This window comes from Bos indicus x Bos taurus, chromosome 1 (assembly GCF_003369695.1).
Source record: "Bos indicus x Bos taurus breed Angus x Brahman F1 hybrid chromosome 1, Bos_hybrid_MaternalHap_v2.0, whole genome shotgun sequence".
NCBI lineage: Eukaryota > Metazoa > Chordata > Mammalia > Artiodactyla > Bovidae > Bos > Bos indicus x Bos taurus.
Window position 1 is genome coordinate 98,004,911 of NC_040076.1, and position 19,521 is coordinate 98,024,431.

At 39.4% G+C, this 19,521-nt stretch overlaps 1 protein-coding gene across 8 annotated transcripts in view; it reads right to left on the reverse strand.

Moving 5' to 3' along the window:
• The window catches only part of LOC113892654 (EGF-like and EMI domain-containing protein 1), a 687,432-nt gene that overhangs the window by 34,376 nt on the left and 633,535 nt on the right, over nt 1–19,521 (reverse strand). For all 8 annotated transcript variants that reach the window (XR_003511104.1, XM_027541793.1, XM_027541787.1 and 5 more), the window contains one exon: nt 6,402–6,533. Coding sequence is in view for 7 of the 8 variants with exons in the window: in XM_027541793.1 (XP_027397594.1) it covers nt 6,402–6,533 (132 nt within the window). In the remaining variant the exon portion in view is untranslated. The remainder of the gene's footprint in view (nt 1–6,401; nt 6,534–19,521) is intronic.

A 19,521-nucleotide genomic window follows, 5' to 3' on the forward strand; every position in this document is an offset into this window, starting at 1 on the left:
GTGGAAGTGAGAAATAGATTTAAGGGACTAGATCTGATAGATAGAGTGTCTGATGAACTATGGACGGAGGTTCGTGACATTGTACAGGAGACAGGGATCAAGACCATCCCCATGGAAAAGAAATGCAAAAAAGCAAAATGGCTGTCTGAGGAGGCCTTACAAATAGCTGTGAAAGAAGAGAAGTGAAAAGCAAAGGAGAAAAGGAAGGATATAAGCATCTGAATGCAGAGTTCCAAAGAATAGGAAGAAGAGATAAGAAAGCCTTTCTCAACGATCAATGCAAAGAAATAGAGGAAAACAACAGAATGGGAAATACTAAAGATCTCTTCTGGAGAAGGTGATGGCACCCCTCTCCAGTACTCTTGCCTGGAAAATCCCATGGATGAAAGAGCCTGGTAGGTGCAGTCCATGGGGTCATGAAGAGTCAGACACAACTGAAGTGACTTAGCAGCAGCAGAGATCTCTTCAAGAAAATTAGAGATACGAAGGGAACATTTCATGCAAAAATGGGCTCGATAAAGGACAGAAATGGTATGGACCTAACAGAAGCAGAAGATATTAAGAAGAGGTGGCAAGAATACACAGAAGAACTGTCCAAAAAAGATCTTCATGACCCAGATAATCACAATCGTATGATCACTCACCTAGAGCCAGACATCCTGGAATGCAAAGTCAAGTGGGCCTTAGAAAGCACACTACGAACAAAGCTAGTGGAGGTGATGGAATTCCAGTTGAGCTATTCCAAATCCTGAAAGATGATGCTGTGAAAGTGCTACACTCAATATGCCAGCAAATTTGGAAAACTCAGCAGTGGCCACAGGACTGGAAAAGGTCAGTTTTCATTCCAATCCCAAAGAAAGGCAATGCCAAAGAATGATCAAACAATCGCATAATTGCACTCGTCTCACATGCTAGTAAAGTAATGCTCAAAATTCTCCAAGCCAGGCTTCAGCAATATGTGAACCATGAATTTCCAGATGTTCAAGCTGCTTTTAGAAAAGGCAGAGGAACCAGAGATCAAATTTCCAACATCCGCTGGATCATGGAAAAAGCAAGAGAGTTCCAGAAAAACATCTATTTCTGCTTTATTGACAATGCCAAAGCCTTTGACTGTGTGGATCACAGTAAGCTGTGGAAAAATCTAAAAGAGATGGGAATACCAGACCACCTGATCTGCCTATTGAGAAACCTATATGCAGGTCAGGAAGCAACAATCAGAACTGGACATGGAACAACAGACTGGTTCCAAATAGGAAAAGGAGTTCATCAAGGCTGTATATTGTCACCCTGCTTATTTAACTTATATGCACCCTGCTTATTTAACTTATATGCAGAGTACATCATGAAAAATGCTGGGCTGGAAGAAGCACAAACTGGAAACAAGATTGCCAGAAGAAATATCAATAACCTCAGATATGCAGATGATACCACCCTTACGGCAGAAAGTGAAGAGGAACTGAAAAGCCTCTTGATGAGAGTGAAAGAGGAGAATGAAAAAGTTGGCTCAACATTCAGAAAACTAAGATCATGGCATCTGGTCCCATCACTTCATGGCAAATAGATGGGGAAACAGTGGAAACAGTGTCAGACTTTACTTTCGGGGGCTCCAAAATCACTGCAGGTGGTGACTGCAGCCATGAAATTAAAAGACGCTTACTCCTTGGAAGAAAAGTTATGACCAACCTAGATAGCATATTCAAAAGCAAAGACATTACTTTGCCAACAAAGGTCCATCTAGTCAAAGCTATGGTTTTTCCAGTGGTCATGTATGGATGTGAGAGTTGGACTCTGAAGAAAGCTGAGTGCCAGAGAATTGATGCTTTTGAACTGTGGTGTTGGAGAAGATTCTTGAGAGTCCCTTGGACTGCAAGGAGATCCAAACAGTCCATTCTGAAGGAGATCAGCCCTGGGATTTCTTTGGAAGGAATGATGCTAAAGCTGAAACTCCAGTACTTTGGCCACCTCATGCGAAGAGTTGACTCATTGGAAAAGACTCTGATGCTGGGAGGGATTGCGGGCAGGAGGAGAAGGGGAGGACAGAGGATGAGATGGCTGGATGGCATCACCGACTCGATGGACGTGAGTTTGAGTGAACTCCGGGAGTTGGTGATGGACAGGGAGGCCTGGTGTGCTGCGATTCATGGGGTCTCAAAGAGTCGGACACGACTGAGCGACTGAACTGCACTGAACTGAACTGAGAGACTGAATGACACTGGCTTCCTTCCACTTGATCCTGTATTTCTATGTAAGAATTGATGGTAAAGAACACTTTTGAGTGTTGCACATGTAGCAGGTTTTAGACAGCAAGAAATGGTTTTTATTGAAACTCTAATTGCTTATAATCCCTATCTATATCCCATCCTAGAAGCCACTGTCTCATCTTGAGCCTTAGACTCAAATGGCTTCTCCTTCCCTCCATCAGTCCCTTTCTCTTTCATTTTAAAATATTAATAAAATCCTTCAAGATGGAGAATGAACGGAAAACAGCTAAGATCATTCTTATCAAAGGTTACTTTTCTGTTACAGCTGTTGTATTACTTTTTTCCTTTCTATGAAAAATGAGAAATGCACTTCACATTCTTACCTATTGTTTCTTCCTTCCAAAGGATGCCAGTTCTCATAGTCAATGGATACTTCTTTGGTGTACAGCATTCTTTAGTCCTCCTAAGAAGTTATTTTTGTCCCTTACTAAAATTCAATGGAGTGTATCTAAAAACAGAACTAGTGGTTTAAAGAGTCTCTGTCTTCTCTTATTCACCACAATATAAAATGCTTTCATGTCTATCTGGGTCAGTCTTTCAGAATGTAACTTTTAATAGCTTTTATCATTATTATATGATGCTTAAATATTTGGTTGCTTGATAGTGGAGATAAAAAACACAAAGAAAAAAAGGTATAGTTGGAAACAATGAAGTGTGGTGTGTACTGCTGGCATGTTGCTTCTAAAAAGGAGGTTAAATTAAGAATTGACTAATATAAAAAATTCTGCAATCCCTTGAGTTGGTAGTGAAAAGTGATGTGGGTTTTTGTTCAAATAGGGAAATGAAAACAACCCATAAAGTGAAATTTACATATTCATTAATTAGGAAAATGTTGAACTGTAGATATAATAATGGGTATAAAAGAATGAGCGTCAGTTAAAAGGAAAGAAGAATTAGACGCTGTTATCTGATGAATTTATATAACCGATATATGTAAAGATCTATATTTTAAGATCACTTTCATTTGAATTGAAGTGACTTGGAAAACATAATTTCTCTCTGACATATACTCATTTCAAACTGCCTGAATGGTGGTTTTGCATTTGAAAATATCATCTTTTGCTGTTTCTTCTTGGTATACAGAAAGAAAATAAGCCTTCAACTTAATTATCCTTTTAAAATTTGGACACTGAATATGATGAAATTAACCTTCTAATGAGCATAACATCTGTTAAAAGACAGTATATGCACTAACCTCTTAATCCCGCAACTCATTAAATTTATATTAAGAGTATGATATCTGTTTACAAAAGTACCCATAACTTTTTTCCCAAGAATAAGTTATTTTACTGACAGCTCTACTTTCTCATATAATTCTGTGACTATGTGAAAGTCTAACTTCTAGAATCATGCACACATCTCTTGCTCAGATGTTCACTAAATTTAACAAGTAAACATACGCCCAGGAGACAATGATTTCATTTGGCTTGATGGGGTGTTCAGTCTCCCCTCTCTCATTTCCTAAAATTCCACTTTGATCATTGCTTGGCCTTTGTTCTATTCTTTACAATTATTTTCCCCAGGAAATTTTGTTTCTTGAACAATGGATATTTGGTTATTTTCCATTGTGTGTGTGTGTGTGTGTGTGTGTGTGCACATGTGCTCAGTCGTGTCTGACTCTCTGAGACCCCATGGACTGTAGTCCACTAGGCTCCTCTGTCCATAGGATTCTTCAGGCAAGAACATTGTAGTGGATTGCCATTTCTTCTTCCAGGGGATCTTCCCAACCCAGGGATCTGGCATCTCCTGCCGTGGCAGATTTCTTTACCACTGTGCCACATAGGAAGCCATTATTTTCAATTAGAAGATGATTATTAATATTTTCCCTTATCCTTGCACCACCCCCTCTACATGAAGGAGATTAACTAAGAAGCTTGGAAATGAATTCGCCATTCTGATTTGTTTAAATATTAAAGGTTACTGTATACCATGATGAAGCAAGTGACATTTGGGAAGTTTAATTAGGAAGTTAGAACAAGCAAGGTTGTGATTGTATCTTGAGACACTTAGCTCCAAAGCAAATGAAAAGCATGAATCTGTTTTTCAGTCTGTTTTCCTAGTAGTATCTGACCAGTTTATTCACATATGCACCAGCCATTGTTACACAGTTTTATTTTATTCTTAAAAACAGATACTAAGATTTGGTCTGTCTGAATAGTCATTGCTATGAGCAAAACCATTTAAGCCAAGCTTCCACTCATGTCTTGACATCTTCCTCTTGGCACAGGTAAGCTATCCTGTGGCCCATGTTTCTCAAAGTGTCTTAAACCAAGTGTTATGGGTCTTCTTATAGATACTGTCAACAGAGTGGTCTATGGTTCTAGAGGATTCCAATGCTTTCAGTTCACTCAGAGAGACTTCTAATAAATCATACTGCAGGTTGGAGAAATGAAAGATTTCCAGGATCTGTAATCACTTAACAATTTCATGTTGCTCATAAAATACATAGCAAGATGAATTTACATCTACCAAGTTTGTTTGTTTTCCTCCCTACTTGCTATCCATCAGATCAGATCAGATCAGTCGCTCAGTCATGTCCGACTCTTTGCGACTCCATGAATCGCAGCATGCCAGGCCTCCCTGTCCATCACCAACTCTCTGACTGGGACTAAACCACCCAGTATAAATTAAGGAAAAGTGGTGAGATTCCTACTCCATTTGTCTGCTTCCTCTGACCTCTACTGAGAGAAAATGTTGATTCTTCACTCCAAACCTGGGAAGATGAAAGCCTGGTTGTTTTTGGCTGCTGTAATGTTTGCTTTTGAGCCAGCTACACCTTTTATGGATATTTTCTTGAACCCCTCTTTTGTCGTCCCGTAATTACAGTGCATCTTGCCAAGGAACATTTGCAGCAACTTCCAACCACGTGTTGCCTGGAACTGAGCCCATTGGACTAGTCAGGGAGCGGCTCCCGGCCTCAACCTGGCTTTTTCAAGGCAAAGCTCTCCTCCTTCAACCCAAGGTAGCTGGCTTTCTGAAATGTAAGCTTTCAGTTTACATTTACATTTCAGCTTTATGTAACTTAATTTTGATTTATTCAGATGAAATATCCTTGATATCAAGAAGAAATTTTTCCTGAGAAATGTGACAGCCTCAAATGTGAGAAAATCACTCCTTTCTTCCATTGCTTGAGATTTGCCATGACCGAAAAAATAATTAAAATTTTATTAATTTAATGCTTTAGTTCTTCATTGTAAGTTTGAATAATGCAATGGTTGTGGGTTCTATGGGTGTATTAAACCATTTTTGTACATGCTTAACTGTGTTTTTAGTTGGTAAAGTTTAAAATTAGGACAAATGTGAGAATTGATATTCAAAATATATATTCTATGGCTTGTGGAAAATGGGAACCAATAGCTTGATCATGAGTCTATGTTTTATGGCTGATGTTTTTTGGGCGAGATCCAAAACTCATCCACACACTTGCAGAATTAGGAAAGGAAAGTAGGGGGGAAAAAAACCTGTTATAGGAACGACTGGGGAGAAAAGAGAGTAGCAAGGGCCAAGTTGGGGGAAAAATGAAACTAAAGCCAAATCATTTTATCCTTAAACCTATAAAAAGTACATTATAAATAATTACGAGCTTAAAAATTAAGTAGCTGACTGAACATTTTAACATGTTCCTTGGGAGTTTTTATCATATGTTCTCCTATAACCATTTCTATGTTAAAATCTCCTAACAAATGAATATAAGGTGTTTGGTCAAGGGACTATTCTTTTTTACTATACAACAATGAGCCAACTGGCATTTTGTCATTTAAGCAAGTCACTGTTTTCATTCCAGAATAACAATTTATTTAACTTGATTGTTCTTAAAAGCAGATTGTGGAACTAACTTTATGAATCACTCTGAATATGTTGCCATTTGCTATATATTGATTTATAATACTTTGTTTATATTTCCTTCTTTCTTTCTCTTTAATTCTTATCTTTTTCTTGGGGATATTTTGACTAGGAAAGGCAAATGGGAGAATGAGTTACACAGGAAAGTATGTTTTCAACCATTCTAATAAAAACTCCCATAGGATTTACAATGAATTAGAACCTTGAATTAACATTTGCCCTTTAGCATTCTGAATGATAACCCACTCCAGCAGTGTCTCTTCAGTAAATTACAACTAAGGCACAGAACACACTTACGGAGATGACAGCGGTTTCCATGGTAGCCAGGCAGACAGGTACATCTCCCTGTGACTGGGTGACACTCCTCATTCTCAGCTGAACACTGACATACCTGTTTACAGTCCTTCCCGTATGTGCCTGGTGGACAAACTAAGGGAAAGAGGAAATGTAAACCCAATGAATTAAATTTGTCTGTGTATATATAGCTCTAAAAGTGAAAGCAGGGGAAAATTTATTAAATAAGACCATTGCCTACAGAAGTGTGCTACCCATTGGGATTTAGGTTTCATTAAATTTACTTGGGGATTACTTCAGTGTTTGATTTTGTTTTGTTCAGTCAATTTGTGACCGACTGTCAAGGGCCGGCTGCAATTTTCTTGTCACTAAAGAAACTCATAGGGTGATGTCAGGTAAAATCAACTAAAATAATAGTATAATTCATGAGGGACCACATATCTGGATAAAGATTTTGTGTGTGTGTGCAGCCGGTTTAAATTCTCAAGGTTGTTTCTCTCTGTGCATTAGTATATACTGTATTTGTGTCACTTGTCAGCTACTCTGCTGGTTTTGAGATTTTTTTTTTTTACAGCCCAAGCAGTAAAAGGTTTCCTTCCCAACTTCTAAATAATATCATACCATTTTTTTATGAGGAGAAAGGCTTTCTAGGTATTTCTCAATTTCTCAGCTTACAAGTTGTAGTCAAGCACACATTTTGAATTTCATGGTTGTATCTGATGACAATTCAAACACATTCAGTGGGAAAAAAAATCAGATAATTTAGGTTGCTGCACCTAAAGTTGCATAACAATTTCTGAATCAACCTTTTATCACCTCAGGAGTGAATAGCATCATGAAAGAACAAACCTTTTAGAAAACCCTCACAATGGAGAAGTTATTAGCTGCCTTGTTCACGGTATCCCTCTGTTTCATTGGCTGTGGGGTTATTTGTTTTCTCAGCATCAACAATCCTTAAGATCATTTCATCTTCCAGTTTTCTTTTTAAATAGAAATGACAGCAATGGTAGACAAACTAGATATTCTAACTTTAAAGGCCCTTGGTTGCTTCAGTTCAGTTCAGTTCAGTCGCTCAGTCGTGTCTGACTCCTTGCGACCCCATGAATTGCAGCACGCCAGGCCTCCCTGTCCATCACCAACTCCCAGAGTTCACCCAGACTCACGTCCATCGAGTCAGTGATGCCATCCAGCCATCTCATCCTCTGTCCTCCCCTTCTCCTCCTGCCCCCAATCCCTCCCAGCATCAGAGTCTTTTCCAATGAGTCAACTCTTCGCATGAGGCAGCCAAAGTTGCTTGCTTAGTATTAAAAACAAAGACTGATGAAATATGGGTGATTAATTTTAAAAAGAGAATTTTTTCCTCTCTTCTTGACTGGGATATGTACAAGTAAGAGAATTAGGTGGAATCTGACTCAGCATGTGAACAACTATTTATATAGTCTGCTGTTGATCTAAACATCCTTTTTCTCTAAGAATCAGTGATTATTCATATATATATATCAGTAAAGCACTTATCCTGAACTTGCTAGGTATGCCAAAGAGCACATCTGGTTTTATTGGTTGAGAAGTTGATTAACTTTACTTGTTAATGAGTGGTGAAGCAAGAAGAACTGGTCGTGGCATTTCAGAGGTGACTGGAAGTGGATGTTTGTGATATTCTTACTTCCTTCACATCGTTGTCAGTAAATACATAAGAGCATCAGCCCCATTTCACCGTGACGTGATGAAAGGTACTCCCTAATGAAAGGCTCACAATCAGAAAAAATAAAATGTGTGTCTTTAAAGCCTTCTGATAAATTCAAAAGCCATGAGCTGTGGTTCTACAAATTCTTGCCATCACTGGGAAGACCTGTTTTTGCCATGGCATTACTGAGCATAAAGCTTGACAGGGCCACAGCAAATACAGCCACAAAATTCTGTGCCCTGAGGAGAATAACAACATTAACGAGTCAAAGTGGCCATGCTGAACACAGAAGTGTTTGTGTAATAAGTTCCAATTTCCCCATCTATTTAGCCATTTCCCGTCTTGAGGTATGGGGCCCACTGGCTTGGGGCTTTGAGGGAAGCAATATCCTGTATGATTTGCTTTGATAGAGAGGGGCCTTATGATTACTGTGCTGGTCTGCAAGACCCATTGAAGGTCGTGTGGTCTAGAGGAAATGGCATGAACTTTGGGTCAGGGAGGCTCAGCACCAGTATGGATGTTCAGTTCAGTTCAGTTCAGTCACTCAGTCGTGTCCGACTCTTTGCGACCTCATGAATCGCAGCACGCCATATATCTCTGGCTTTAAACAATTGTTTAAGACCACAGTTCACTTCAGTTCAGTTGCTCAGTTGTGTCCGACTCTGCGACCCCATGGACTGCAGCACACCAGTCTTCCCTGTCTATCACCAATGCTCGGAGCTTACTCAAACTCATGTCCATTGAGTCAGTGATGTTATCCAAACATCTCATCCTTTGTCATCCCCTTCTTCTCCTGCCTTCCATCTTTCCCAGCATCAGGGTCTTTTCCAGTGAGTCAGTTCTTTGCATCAGGTGGCCAACCTATTGGAGTTTCAGCTTCACCATCAGTCCTTCCAATGAATATTCAGGACTGATCTCCTTTAGGATGGACTGGTTGGATCTCCTTGCAGTCCAAGGGACTCTCAAGAGTCTTTTGCAACACCACAGTTCAAAAGCATCAGTTCTTTGTAGTCCAACTTTGTAGTCTAACTTTCACATCCGTAAATGACTACTGGAAAAACTGTAGCTTTGACTAGATGGACCTTGGTTGGCAAAGTAATGCCTCTGCTTTTTAACATGCTGTTTAGGTTGGTCATAGCTTTTCTTCCAAGGAGCAAGTGTCCATTAATTTCATGACTGCACTCACTATCTGCAGTGATTGTGGAGCCCCCAAAAGCAAAGTCTCTCACTGTTTCCATTGTTTCCTCATCTATTTGCCATGGAATGATGGGACCAGATGCCATGGTCTTCATTTTTTGAATGTTGAGTTTTAAGCCAACTATTTCACTCTCCTTTTTCACTTTCATCAAGAGACTCTTTAGTTTTTCTTCGCTTTCTGCCATAAGGGTGGTGTCATCTGTGTATCTGAGGTTATTGATATTTCTCCTGGCAATCTTGATTCCAGCTTGTGCTTCATCCAGCCTGGCATTTCACATGATGTATTCTGTATATAAGTTAAATAAGCAAGGTGATAATATGCAGCCTTGGCATTCTCCTTTCCCGATTTGGAACCAGTCTGTTGTTCCATGTCCAGTTCTAACTGTTGCTTCTTGACCTGCATACAGATTTCTCAGCAGGCAGGTAAGATGATCTGGTATTCCCATCTCTTGAAGAATTTTCCATAGTTTGTTGTGATCCACACAGTCAAAGGCTTTGGCATCGTCAATAAAATCCTCAATTTCCTCTTCAGTACGGTGGGATCAATGAGAGCTATCTCACAGATTATTATGAGGAATAACTGAGTAGACATAGTAATATAGGGGAATCTCATTGTATTTCAGTAAAATCTGTTTCCTTTCCATGGAAACCCTTATACTTAAAATCAGAATCGACTATTTAACAGAGATACTATATATGGGCAAAATCCATAGACACATTCAGAATAATATGGGAAAAGTATCTAATATTTAAAGACCAATGTTTTTCTAAACAAATATTCTATATTAATGCATATATATGGTGTTGATGAACCTGTTTTCAGGGATGGAATGGAAATGCAGATATAGAAAACAGACTTGTGGACACAGTTGGAGAAGGAGAGAGTAGGATGAATGAAGAAAGTAGCACCTACATACATACACTACCACAGGTTAAACAGATAGCTGGTAAGAAGTTACTGTGTAATGCAGGGAGCCCAGCCTGATGCTCTGTGATAATGACCTAGAGGGGTGGGATGAAGGGAGGGGAGGGAACCTCAAGAAGGAGGTGATACTGGTTCTCATAAACCAGTATAATTATGACTGGTTTGTATTGTTATACGGCAGAAACCAACACAATATTGTAAAGCAATTTTCTTCCAATTAAAAAATTAAAAAGAAATAAAGATTGATATTTTTCTAAAAAAACATTGAAATCACATGGCATGACGTCTCTGAAATACATATAAATAAAATGTATCCACATCCTCCTCAATACATCCTCCTGAATCGTTCTGCATTTTGAAGCTTCACCAAAATGTTCACAAATGTTAATCACTTCTCCATCCCAAGAAGAGTTCAAGCAAATCCTTAGCTTTGATTCTTGAACTCCAGTGGAACCAAAATTGCAGAAAATATAAATAATTACTCAGGAAAAATTGATCTCTTGAAGTTCTCAAAGTCAGTTCTTAAATGGATGTTTAAGTGTCTTTGAAGGAATTTACAATTTGGGATCGAACTCACATCTCTTATATCTCCTGCATTGGCAGTCAGGTTCTTTACCACTAGCACCACCTGGGAAACCCCATATTGAAAACCAATAAAGTGCAAATGGAAATAAAAGCAGCAAAAGCATTTTGAATGTAATTAAAGAGAATTTTTGAGAAATTGCCGAGGTCTAGCCCCGGCTGATCCAGGGTATTCAAAGGGGAGACGGCATCGGTGACTATTTATTTATTTATTCATAAAGATATAAAGAATAATAGAATGAGGATAGCTCAATAGGAAAATTCAGTGGAGAAAAGAAGCTGAGTAGCTTGGTTTACGTGGAAAATCAATATAACCCGTGACACCAGGTTAGCTCTGACCACAGAGGCCGCAGACGCCCTCTCGAATAGCGGAAGGTGCCCCACCTTAGACACCTTCTCGAGTGGGTCTTAGAAGCCCAGGCAAATAAATGGTCGCAGAGGATATCCGCGCTCCAGATGGAGACTTAGTTGGAAATTGAGGAGAAAAGTGACATGGGGAGACCAAGCGTTGGTGAGCAAGGCCCGTAGCTTTATTTTCAACAGGGGCTTTTATACCCTAAGTTACACATAGAGGATAATAGGGGATGCAAAGTCAGCAGTCTTTGATTCTTATCAAAAACCAGGGTTACTTTCCTGCAAATTTATCGTATACAAATGGTTTAGGTGATTTACATCATCTTCTGGCCAGAAGGCTTATTAACATTTTATGACTCTTGACAAAGACTTATCAACAAAGACTTATTTTCTCTAAGAGTAATTATTTTAAGGTTTGGTGGCATCTTCCGAAGATAAAATTGCTTTCCTATAGGGCGGATGTGTAATGGGTTTACAACAAAGGAAAGAATTTATTACCTTAAGGGTCTAAAGTTACTAACACCAAGGCCACTACTTATTTTTTCTACATACCAACTATTAATTAATACATATTCAAGGATACAATACAGGGGATGTGAAAACTTGGCAACAAGCATTGGCTCATCAATGAAATATTTTACTAGTTTTATTCTGACAGTTTCTAACTCTCTGAGAGGCTCTAAGCTATTTGAATATCTTAAGCTTCCCGTGCCTCTCGAGGCTGGGAGACTGTAAACAATCGTATGCATAGCTGTAGGAGTCCGGGTAAATTTGTCAGGCGAGTTAGAGAGCCATCTGAGGGGTTTGGATTTAAACACTCCTAGTTGCCCAGGAACTTTATTAATCAGAGCTGTAAGTTAACTCTTTGTCAGAGAGAGCGAGACGGTGGTAGGGGATAGCCCCCAGTAAAGTCAGAGGTGAGAGCACAAAGCAATAAAGTAGGCAGACTCTGGTTTTTTTGGGGGCAGATACTCGAGAACATCCAGGGGGACTCCTGAGGCTCGATCCCGCCTTTGTGTATGCCGAGCCTCCTTCCTCATGACCTTTGTCACGAGTGGAATGCCTCACCGGCTCCTAGCAAGAAATACTATAGTATTTCTTAGATTATATATGCATCATGAAAAACATCTATCAATTGTCATCTGGCTGAATGACTTTGATTAGGACTTCTGACGAAATCAAATTTGAAGCAAAACCTGCTCCTTGTCCTCTGAAGGAGAAGGTGGTGTATCAGTTTGTTGCTTCATGATCCCTGACAGACTGCATTATGAGGCATGCTTTCACTCCATCTTACAAAACTGAACTCGCAGAATTCTGGAACATTCTCATTCAGCCAAGAGATATTTCCTGGATACTTACTATGTGCTAGGTTCACAACAGTGAGCAAAATCAAATGTGGTACTTGTACCCTTCAAACTTCCAATAGAAGAAAGAGGAAAACAACAAAATAATCACTCAAATAAATACCTAATTTTAAACTGTTGTAAGGGGGTAGGGTGCTATGAGAGTGAATGACATCAGGGACCCTAATTTAGACTGGCAGAGAGAGGATGGGATGTGTTTTGTTTCAAAAGTTCTCTGTGAGGAGATAACAATTTAACAGATCTGAAACACTAGAAAGAGTATATGTAGTGGGAAGGGAAAGGTGAGGGAAAAGAAGAGGGAGGAGAAAAAATTTCCAAAGCGAAAGATCCAAGTATGTATGAGTTACTGATGTGTGAAAGCTACTCAGTTGTGTCTAACTCTTTGCAACCCCACGTTCTATACAGTCCATTGAATTCTCCCAGCCAGAATACTGCAGTGGGTAGCCTTTCCCTTTTCCAGGGGATCTTCCCAACCCAGGGATCAAACCCAGGTCTCCTGTATTACAGGCAGATTCTTTACCAGCTGAGCCACAAGGGAAGCCTGAGTTACTGATATAATTCTCAAATAGTGTGTGGGCAATGGTACTTGGTATGTATGTTAGACAATGGTAAGGCGTCTAGTCAAGGCTATGGTTTTTCCAGTGTTCATGTATGGATGTGAGAGTTGGACTATAAATAAAGCTGAACGCAGAAGAATTGATGTTTTTGAACTATGGTGTTGGAGAAGACTCTTGACAGTCCTTTGGACTGCAAGGAGACCCAACCAGTCCATCCAAAGGAGATCAATCCTGGGTGTTCATTGGAAGGACTGATGTTGAAGCTGAAACTCCAATACTTTGGCCACCTCATGCAAAGAGCTGACTCATTGGAAAAGACGCTGATACTGGGAAAGATTGAGGCTGAGAGGAGAAGGGGACGACAGAGGATAAGATGGTTGGATGGCATCATCAACTCAATGGACATGGGTTTGGGTGGACTCCGGAAGTTGGTGATGGACAGGGAGGCCTGGTGTGCTGTGGTTCATGGGGTCGCAACGAGTCGGACACAACTGAGTGACTGAACTGAACTGAACTGATATTGTTATAAATGTTTCTCTATTGGTTTCCTGTTGTAACAAACTGTCACAAATTTAGTGGCCTTTAAAAACAAACTTATCCTCTCACAGTTCTGCAGGTTAGAAGTCTAAAAACAGGATGTTGGCAGGGCTGCATTTTTTCTGAAGACTTAAAGATAGGATCTATTTTTTTGCCTCTTCTAGTTCCTAGAACCCACTTATATTCCTTGGCTTATGGCCACTTTCTCAAATCTGCTAAGCCAGCAGCTTAGCTTCTTTTTATTCTGTTTCTCTCTCTCTCTCTTTTTTTTAAATTATTTGTATTTATTTGGCTCTGCTGGGTCTTAGTTGCGGCACGCCAGATTTTTAGTTGCAGCATATGGGATCTAGTTCCCTGACCAGGGATTGAACCCAGTCCCTCTGTGTTGGGAACACAGAGTCTTAGCTGCTACACCCTCAGGGAAGTCCTGTTTCCCTCTTACAAGAACCTTTTTGATTATATTAGGTCTATCAGGTAATCCAGAAAAATCTCTCCATCTCCAATCCTTAATCACTTCTGCAAAGTCCCATTTGCCATGTAAGATAACATATTAACAGACTGCAGAAACTGGGACATCTTTGAGAGCCTATCATTCAGCCTATCACAATCTCTATATTCCCAAGTATTTTAAGTAGCTTCTGATTTATCCTTAGAGATCATGTTATTAAATAGTTATGTTACTAATAATAGCTTGATGCACAAGTCATTATAGAAATCAACACAAAAATATAATTTTTTTAAGAACTATATAATATAAAAATATGGAAAAACTATCATCAGTTATTTAAAAAAATTTTTACTTACTGGAACCAAAGGACATGTTGTAATGAATGTCACTTTGAGAATAACTTGGGATTCTTGAGAGGTCAGAACCCAGCAAGAACCTGGGAAGCAGCTTGAGGGCCTACAGTAACACTCAAGAAGAGACTTCTCAAGGGCTAAAACTGTGAGAAGTAAAAGACTAAACACACATCACAGTGGATTTTTCCACATCATGAACTGCTTGTTCTTAGTGCTTCATGTATAATATTATTTTTCTGTTGTAAGAAAATAATTTTGGGGTTCTCCTATCTATAGAACAGTGTTTGGTTTTATTAATATGTGTAAGGTCTCCTTTAAGCAGGTGCTGCTGTATGAACAGTATGAGAAGGCTACTGTACACATAGTAGGATAAGCAGATAATTAAACCACTTGCACAACTGGTAAGGTTACTAAGTGGAAAGATCAGAACAAAACTAAGATGGCCTTAGGATGAGCTCTGAGCTTTTTTCCATTCTCTCAGGGGTTTTTCTTAGGAAGTGAGAAGGGTGCTAATTTTATATAACATTAAAGAGATTACAAAGTTGGATAATAGACCAAGTCGTGCTTTAACTTAGTAGGTATGAAAATCAGCCTGGAGAGTTTTATATTGACAATTTCTTACTCACCTTGTTTACTAGTTAGCCATCCAGGCCCCTGGAAGAACTGGTCAAACCAGTTTCAAGTAGTATAATCCATGCTGCTTTCTAGTTTAAATCATTCTGAACCACAAAACCTCTGTGGGTGGCTCCTCTAGATTTAAGTTGTTTTTCTGTATTAAAGCTGAAGTTCCAATAATTTGTCCACCTGTTGCAAAGGGCCAACTCATTGGAAAAGACCCTGATGCTGGGAAAGATTGAAGGGACAAGGAGAAGGGGGCAATAGGGGGTGAGATGGTTGGATGGCATTACTGACTCAATGGACATGAGTTTGAACAAACTCTGGGTGATAGTGAAGGACAGGGAAACCTGGAGTGCTGCAGTCCATGGGTTGCAAAGAGGCAGACACAACTTAGTGACTGAACAACACAATTAAAGTGAGATTTCACCCTTTGAATTAATCAGTGAATGTACTCCAAACTAAGACTGAATTGACAGTTACTATCTTTTGATTTATGTAGAATTTATATCACTTTTACCATGGAGATATGACTTGAATAGAGATAAATACCCAAAAGATTTTGGAAGAAGGAGTATTGCATTTTTGATTTATTGCATTCTCAGGCATTTGAATGATTTTTATTAAAAACTGAGGAGTCATTTTGTTAAATTCAAGTTGAAACAAAGTCAATTAGACAAGTTGATTAACCCTGAAAACATCATGAACACTGCTTCTCACCTAATTTTACGATGGGTAAACTTTCTAATAGTGCTATTTGCTTCTAAGAAATAAGGGTTATCTTCTTCAAAGTGACTCCTGAGAGGTCATTCATATCTTTACTTTTTCCACTAAAATTTAAAGATGAATGAGATCTCTACTAGAGAATGTAATGAATTTGTCTTTATTTAATTGTCTTGTCTACTGACTTGTATATTCATAATTATTTTCCATGAGCAATATATCTGGCTGGCAAATGTTTTCTGAGATGGCACACAGAATTCAAACCATACATAGAAGAAAATGCAATGAATTGACTTTTTGTCTGGAAATTTATGACTGTCTTAGCATTTGTCACGGCATAAAGTAATTTCTCATGGGAAGACCCTGTCCAGCCTAGCAAGGAGATACATTGTGTAGTCCCAAGATTACTGTGACAGTTACAAACTCCAAGGCCATCTATACCAGCACAGAGTTCCTGACAAGCTAAATAAGCATAAGCATAAAGATGCTTTAGACTGTCAAAACAAGTACCTACCCTCTCACTGGTTAAGAAAAAAAAAAACAAAAAAGGAAGTGTACAGCTTTCATGATGGTCGGAGAGGTATATGCAAATTTCAGCTACTACTTTGTTTCTTACAATTTGGGATTGACCTTAGGTGGTTTATGACAGCGTATTTTGCTCAGGTCCTTATCAAAGGCCTTGTGATAGATCAGCTGTCATCCACCCGTTTCTCAGAATGTCTTTGTATTAAACTAATGGTCCAGCAGAACAGCCAGGCTGACAGGCAAGTTATTTATTTGCAATCTGGTAAAAGAACTGACAACTTCATTGTTTTAATTGTTCATTTTTCATGGCTTGATGCATTAGCTCACTCAGATCTTTGTGCCTCAGTCAGAGGATAAATATATGGGGATGAGGGCATCAGAATGGCTGAGTCCATGGTAAAGTTCAAGAAGCTGCAGAGAGACCCACGGTGCCGGTTGTGATTACTAGCATCCCACAAGTATCTGGGGATTTTTTTTTTTTTTTGTCTTATCTATGTTCTGCATCTCTTTCCTCTCTTTCAGGAAGACCTATGATGTCAGCTACTGATCTGATTGTTTCTTGAAACAATGTTCCTGGTTCTCACAGCCTATTAAGGGAGAAAGACCGGAGTGGCCTAGAGTCTCCATGTCTCAGTCAGGGTGGGGACCTGCCAGACAGAGGCCCAGAGACCTCAGATATAAAGATATTATCGAGAGCAGATATAGCTCCGTCAGAGTCTCTCCAAATTACCCTCAAGTTTTGTTTTGTTTTGTTTTGTTTTTTTTTGCTAAATATACCCAGCCTGGCCTTAACTTGGGAGATTTAATTCTAATTCATGATTGTTTGGTATGGACTGAAGAGATGTATTTTAAAATCCCATGATGAACTCCTTGTTGAGAGCTATTAATCTAGAGTAGAGAACAACACACTCAATTTACAGACAAGACATCCAAATAGAGTGAATCATTTGCCCAAGGTCATAGCCAATTAACGACCGAGCTAAAACTGGAACCCAGGGGTCCTGACCCTTGGATCAATGACCTTGTCATTCTCTGCATCAGATACCATTCTCTGAGCTACTGAGACACTTCAAGAAGTTTCTCTCAAGACCTTCTACACATCCTAAAGTGTCAGGGGATAAGATGGAGGTGACCATGTGCAACTCAAGGCTTATCTCAAATACTGGCCCTCAGAGAGAAGAAGACATGTCCGTGGTCCAGTAATAAACATAGAGGGGGTGACTGTTAAGAAATTGGTACCCAAATCATATTCCTAATTTATTGCTTTTCCTTCATATTAAAATTGAAAGCATCTCCAGGGAAGAGGCAATGTTTTATTATTTGTAATACGCCTGATGCCTCTCATGTAACCTAGAACACAGAAGTTGCTCAATAAATATTTGTTGAAGGAAACAAAAAAGAAGGAAGGGATACTTTTCTAGTCCAATATGCATGACTGTGTGCAAGGCTGATCCTACACAAAAACAGAACACTGGCTCCCTGGCTGGTATGTGTATACAATCATTTGCTTATTAAATATTTATTCAACATTTACATTATTCACAAGGTCCTATGCTTGACACTGATGATATAAAATTGAATAAGCCTAGTATCTGTTTTGGAGAATCCAAGAGAACTGATTCAGGAAGACATGTGAAAAATTGATATAGAACATTCTAACAAGTGCTACATACAGATATGTAAGAAAGGCTAAGGAATCTAAAAGAAATGAATAGTTAATCCTATCAGGTGGGAATCAAGGTATCCTCAGAGAGATAGCATTAGAACTGGGTCTAGAAGAGTAGAAATTCATCTGTAAGAAGGAAGAGAATGAATGAATCAAGTCTTTTATTGAAAGTGACAGACACATTACTTCATGGTTACAGGACAGGGTTTAGGAACAAGAATGATGTTGAAGAGTTGTGCTGGTCCTTAAAAGTGAGGCATTTTTAATATCACACTGGAGCCTTGATCTGGTGCTTGCAAGTTGCCATAGAAACATCATGGTCAAACTGATGACAGTGTGCACATTGGATTGCAGGATGGGAGCCCATTGCGGGGGCCACTGTAGGCATGTTCTGCTCTGCTAAGTCGCTTCAGTCGTGTCCGAATCTGTGCGACTCCAGAGATGGCAGCTCACCAGGCTCCCCCGTCCCTGGGATTCTCCAGGCAAGAACACTGGAGTGGGTTGCCATTTCCTTCTCCAATGTATGAAAGTGAAAAGTGAAAGTGAAGTCGCTCAGTCGTGACCGACTCCTAGCGACCCCATGGACTACCTACCAGGCTCCTCTGTCCATGGGATTTTCCAGGCAGGAGTACTGGAGTGGGTTGCTATTGCCTTCTCCGTAGACATCTTAGAGAGAGACAAAAACCTGAACTGGAGATCTGGACAAGGATGGAGATAAGGGGTTGTTCCAAGAGACTTTCTTTGAGGTGGAATAAATCGGACCAGATGACAGATTGTATAAGAGATCAGAGGAAATGCTCTTGGTTCCTAAGTATTTCTCTCATTGTTTGTTGTTACATGTTTGCTTGTTTTTGCCATATGACATCTCTCTTCTAAAATGGCCCAATAGACTTATATTTGAGTTGCAAACAGGCTAGAAAATTTTAAGACATTGATTGCAGAAGTTCATAGCAAATAAGCAAGTCTGAATCAGCATGCAGTCATCCTTACATTTTTTGATAACAGGCCTTTTCAGTTTACCTTGGCAATTAAAGCACTAGTTGGAGAGGGCAGGAGGAGAGGGCAAGGTCACTGTAAGAGCTACAGAGTGTGGATAATCCAGTGGCTCAGAATTGGAAAATAGCATGTGGAACAGAAAAGGGAAATGAGGCGAAGACCTGGGGCTCACATAGGTGATGAAAGCAAGTTCCACCTGGCTCATTTTAAGGCTTGTTTTCTGAGTATATGCTCATACATGACATAATCATTAAGGAACTGTTCAGAGTGTTTTAGTCAAAGTGACAATGTTCCTTTTTGCAATGGAACCTTCTATGCCACGGTCACCATGCTATCTTACTGGGGCCTTCATGATGGCTGTCGCCTTTTTGTGGAACCTGGTGATTGCCATCCTCCACATGTGTGGACAGTACTAACAAATATCTGTTAACAATATTTCCTCCTTGTCAGTGCTCCAGATAAAAGTTAAACAACACACAAAATTTCGAGAACCTTACCATTTCAATTTACTGTGGATGGATTATATTAATACCCACAGGAGAAATAGGCATCTGTATGTACATGCTAAGTCATTTCAGTCATGTCTTTGAAACCCTC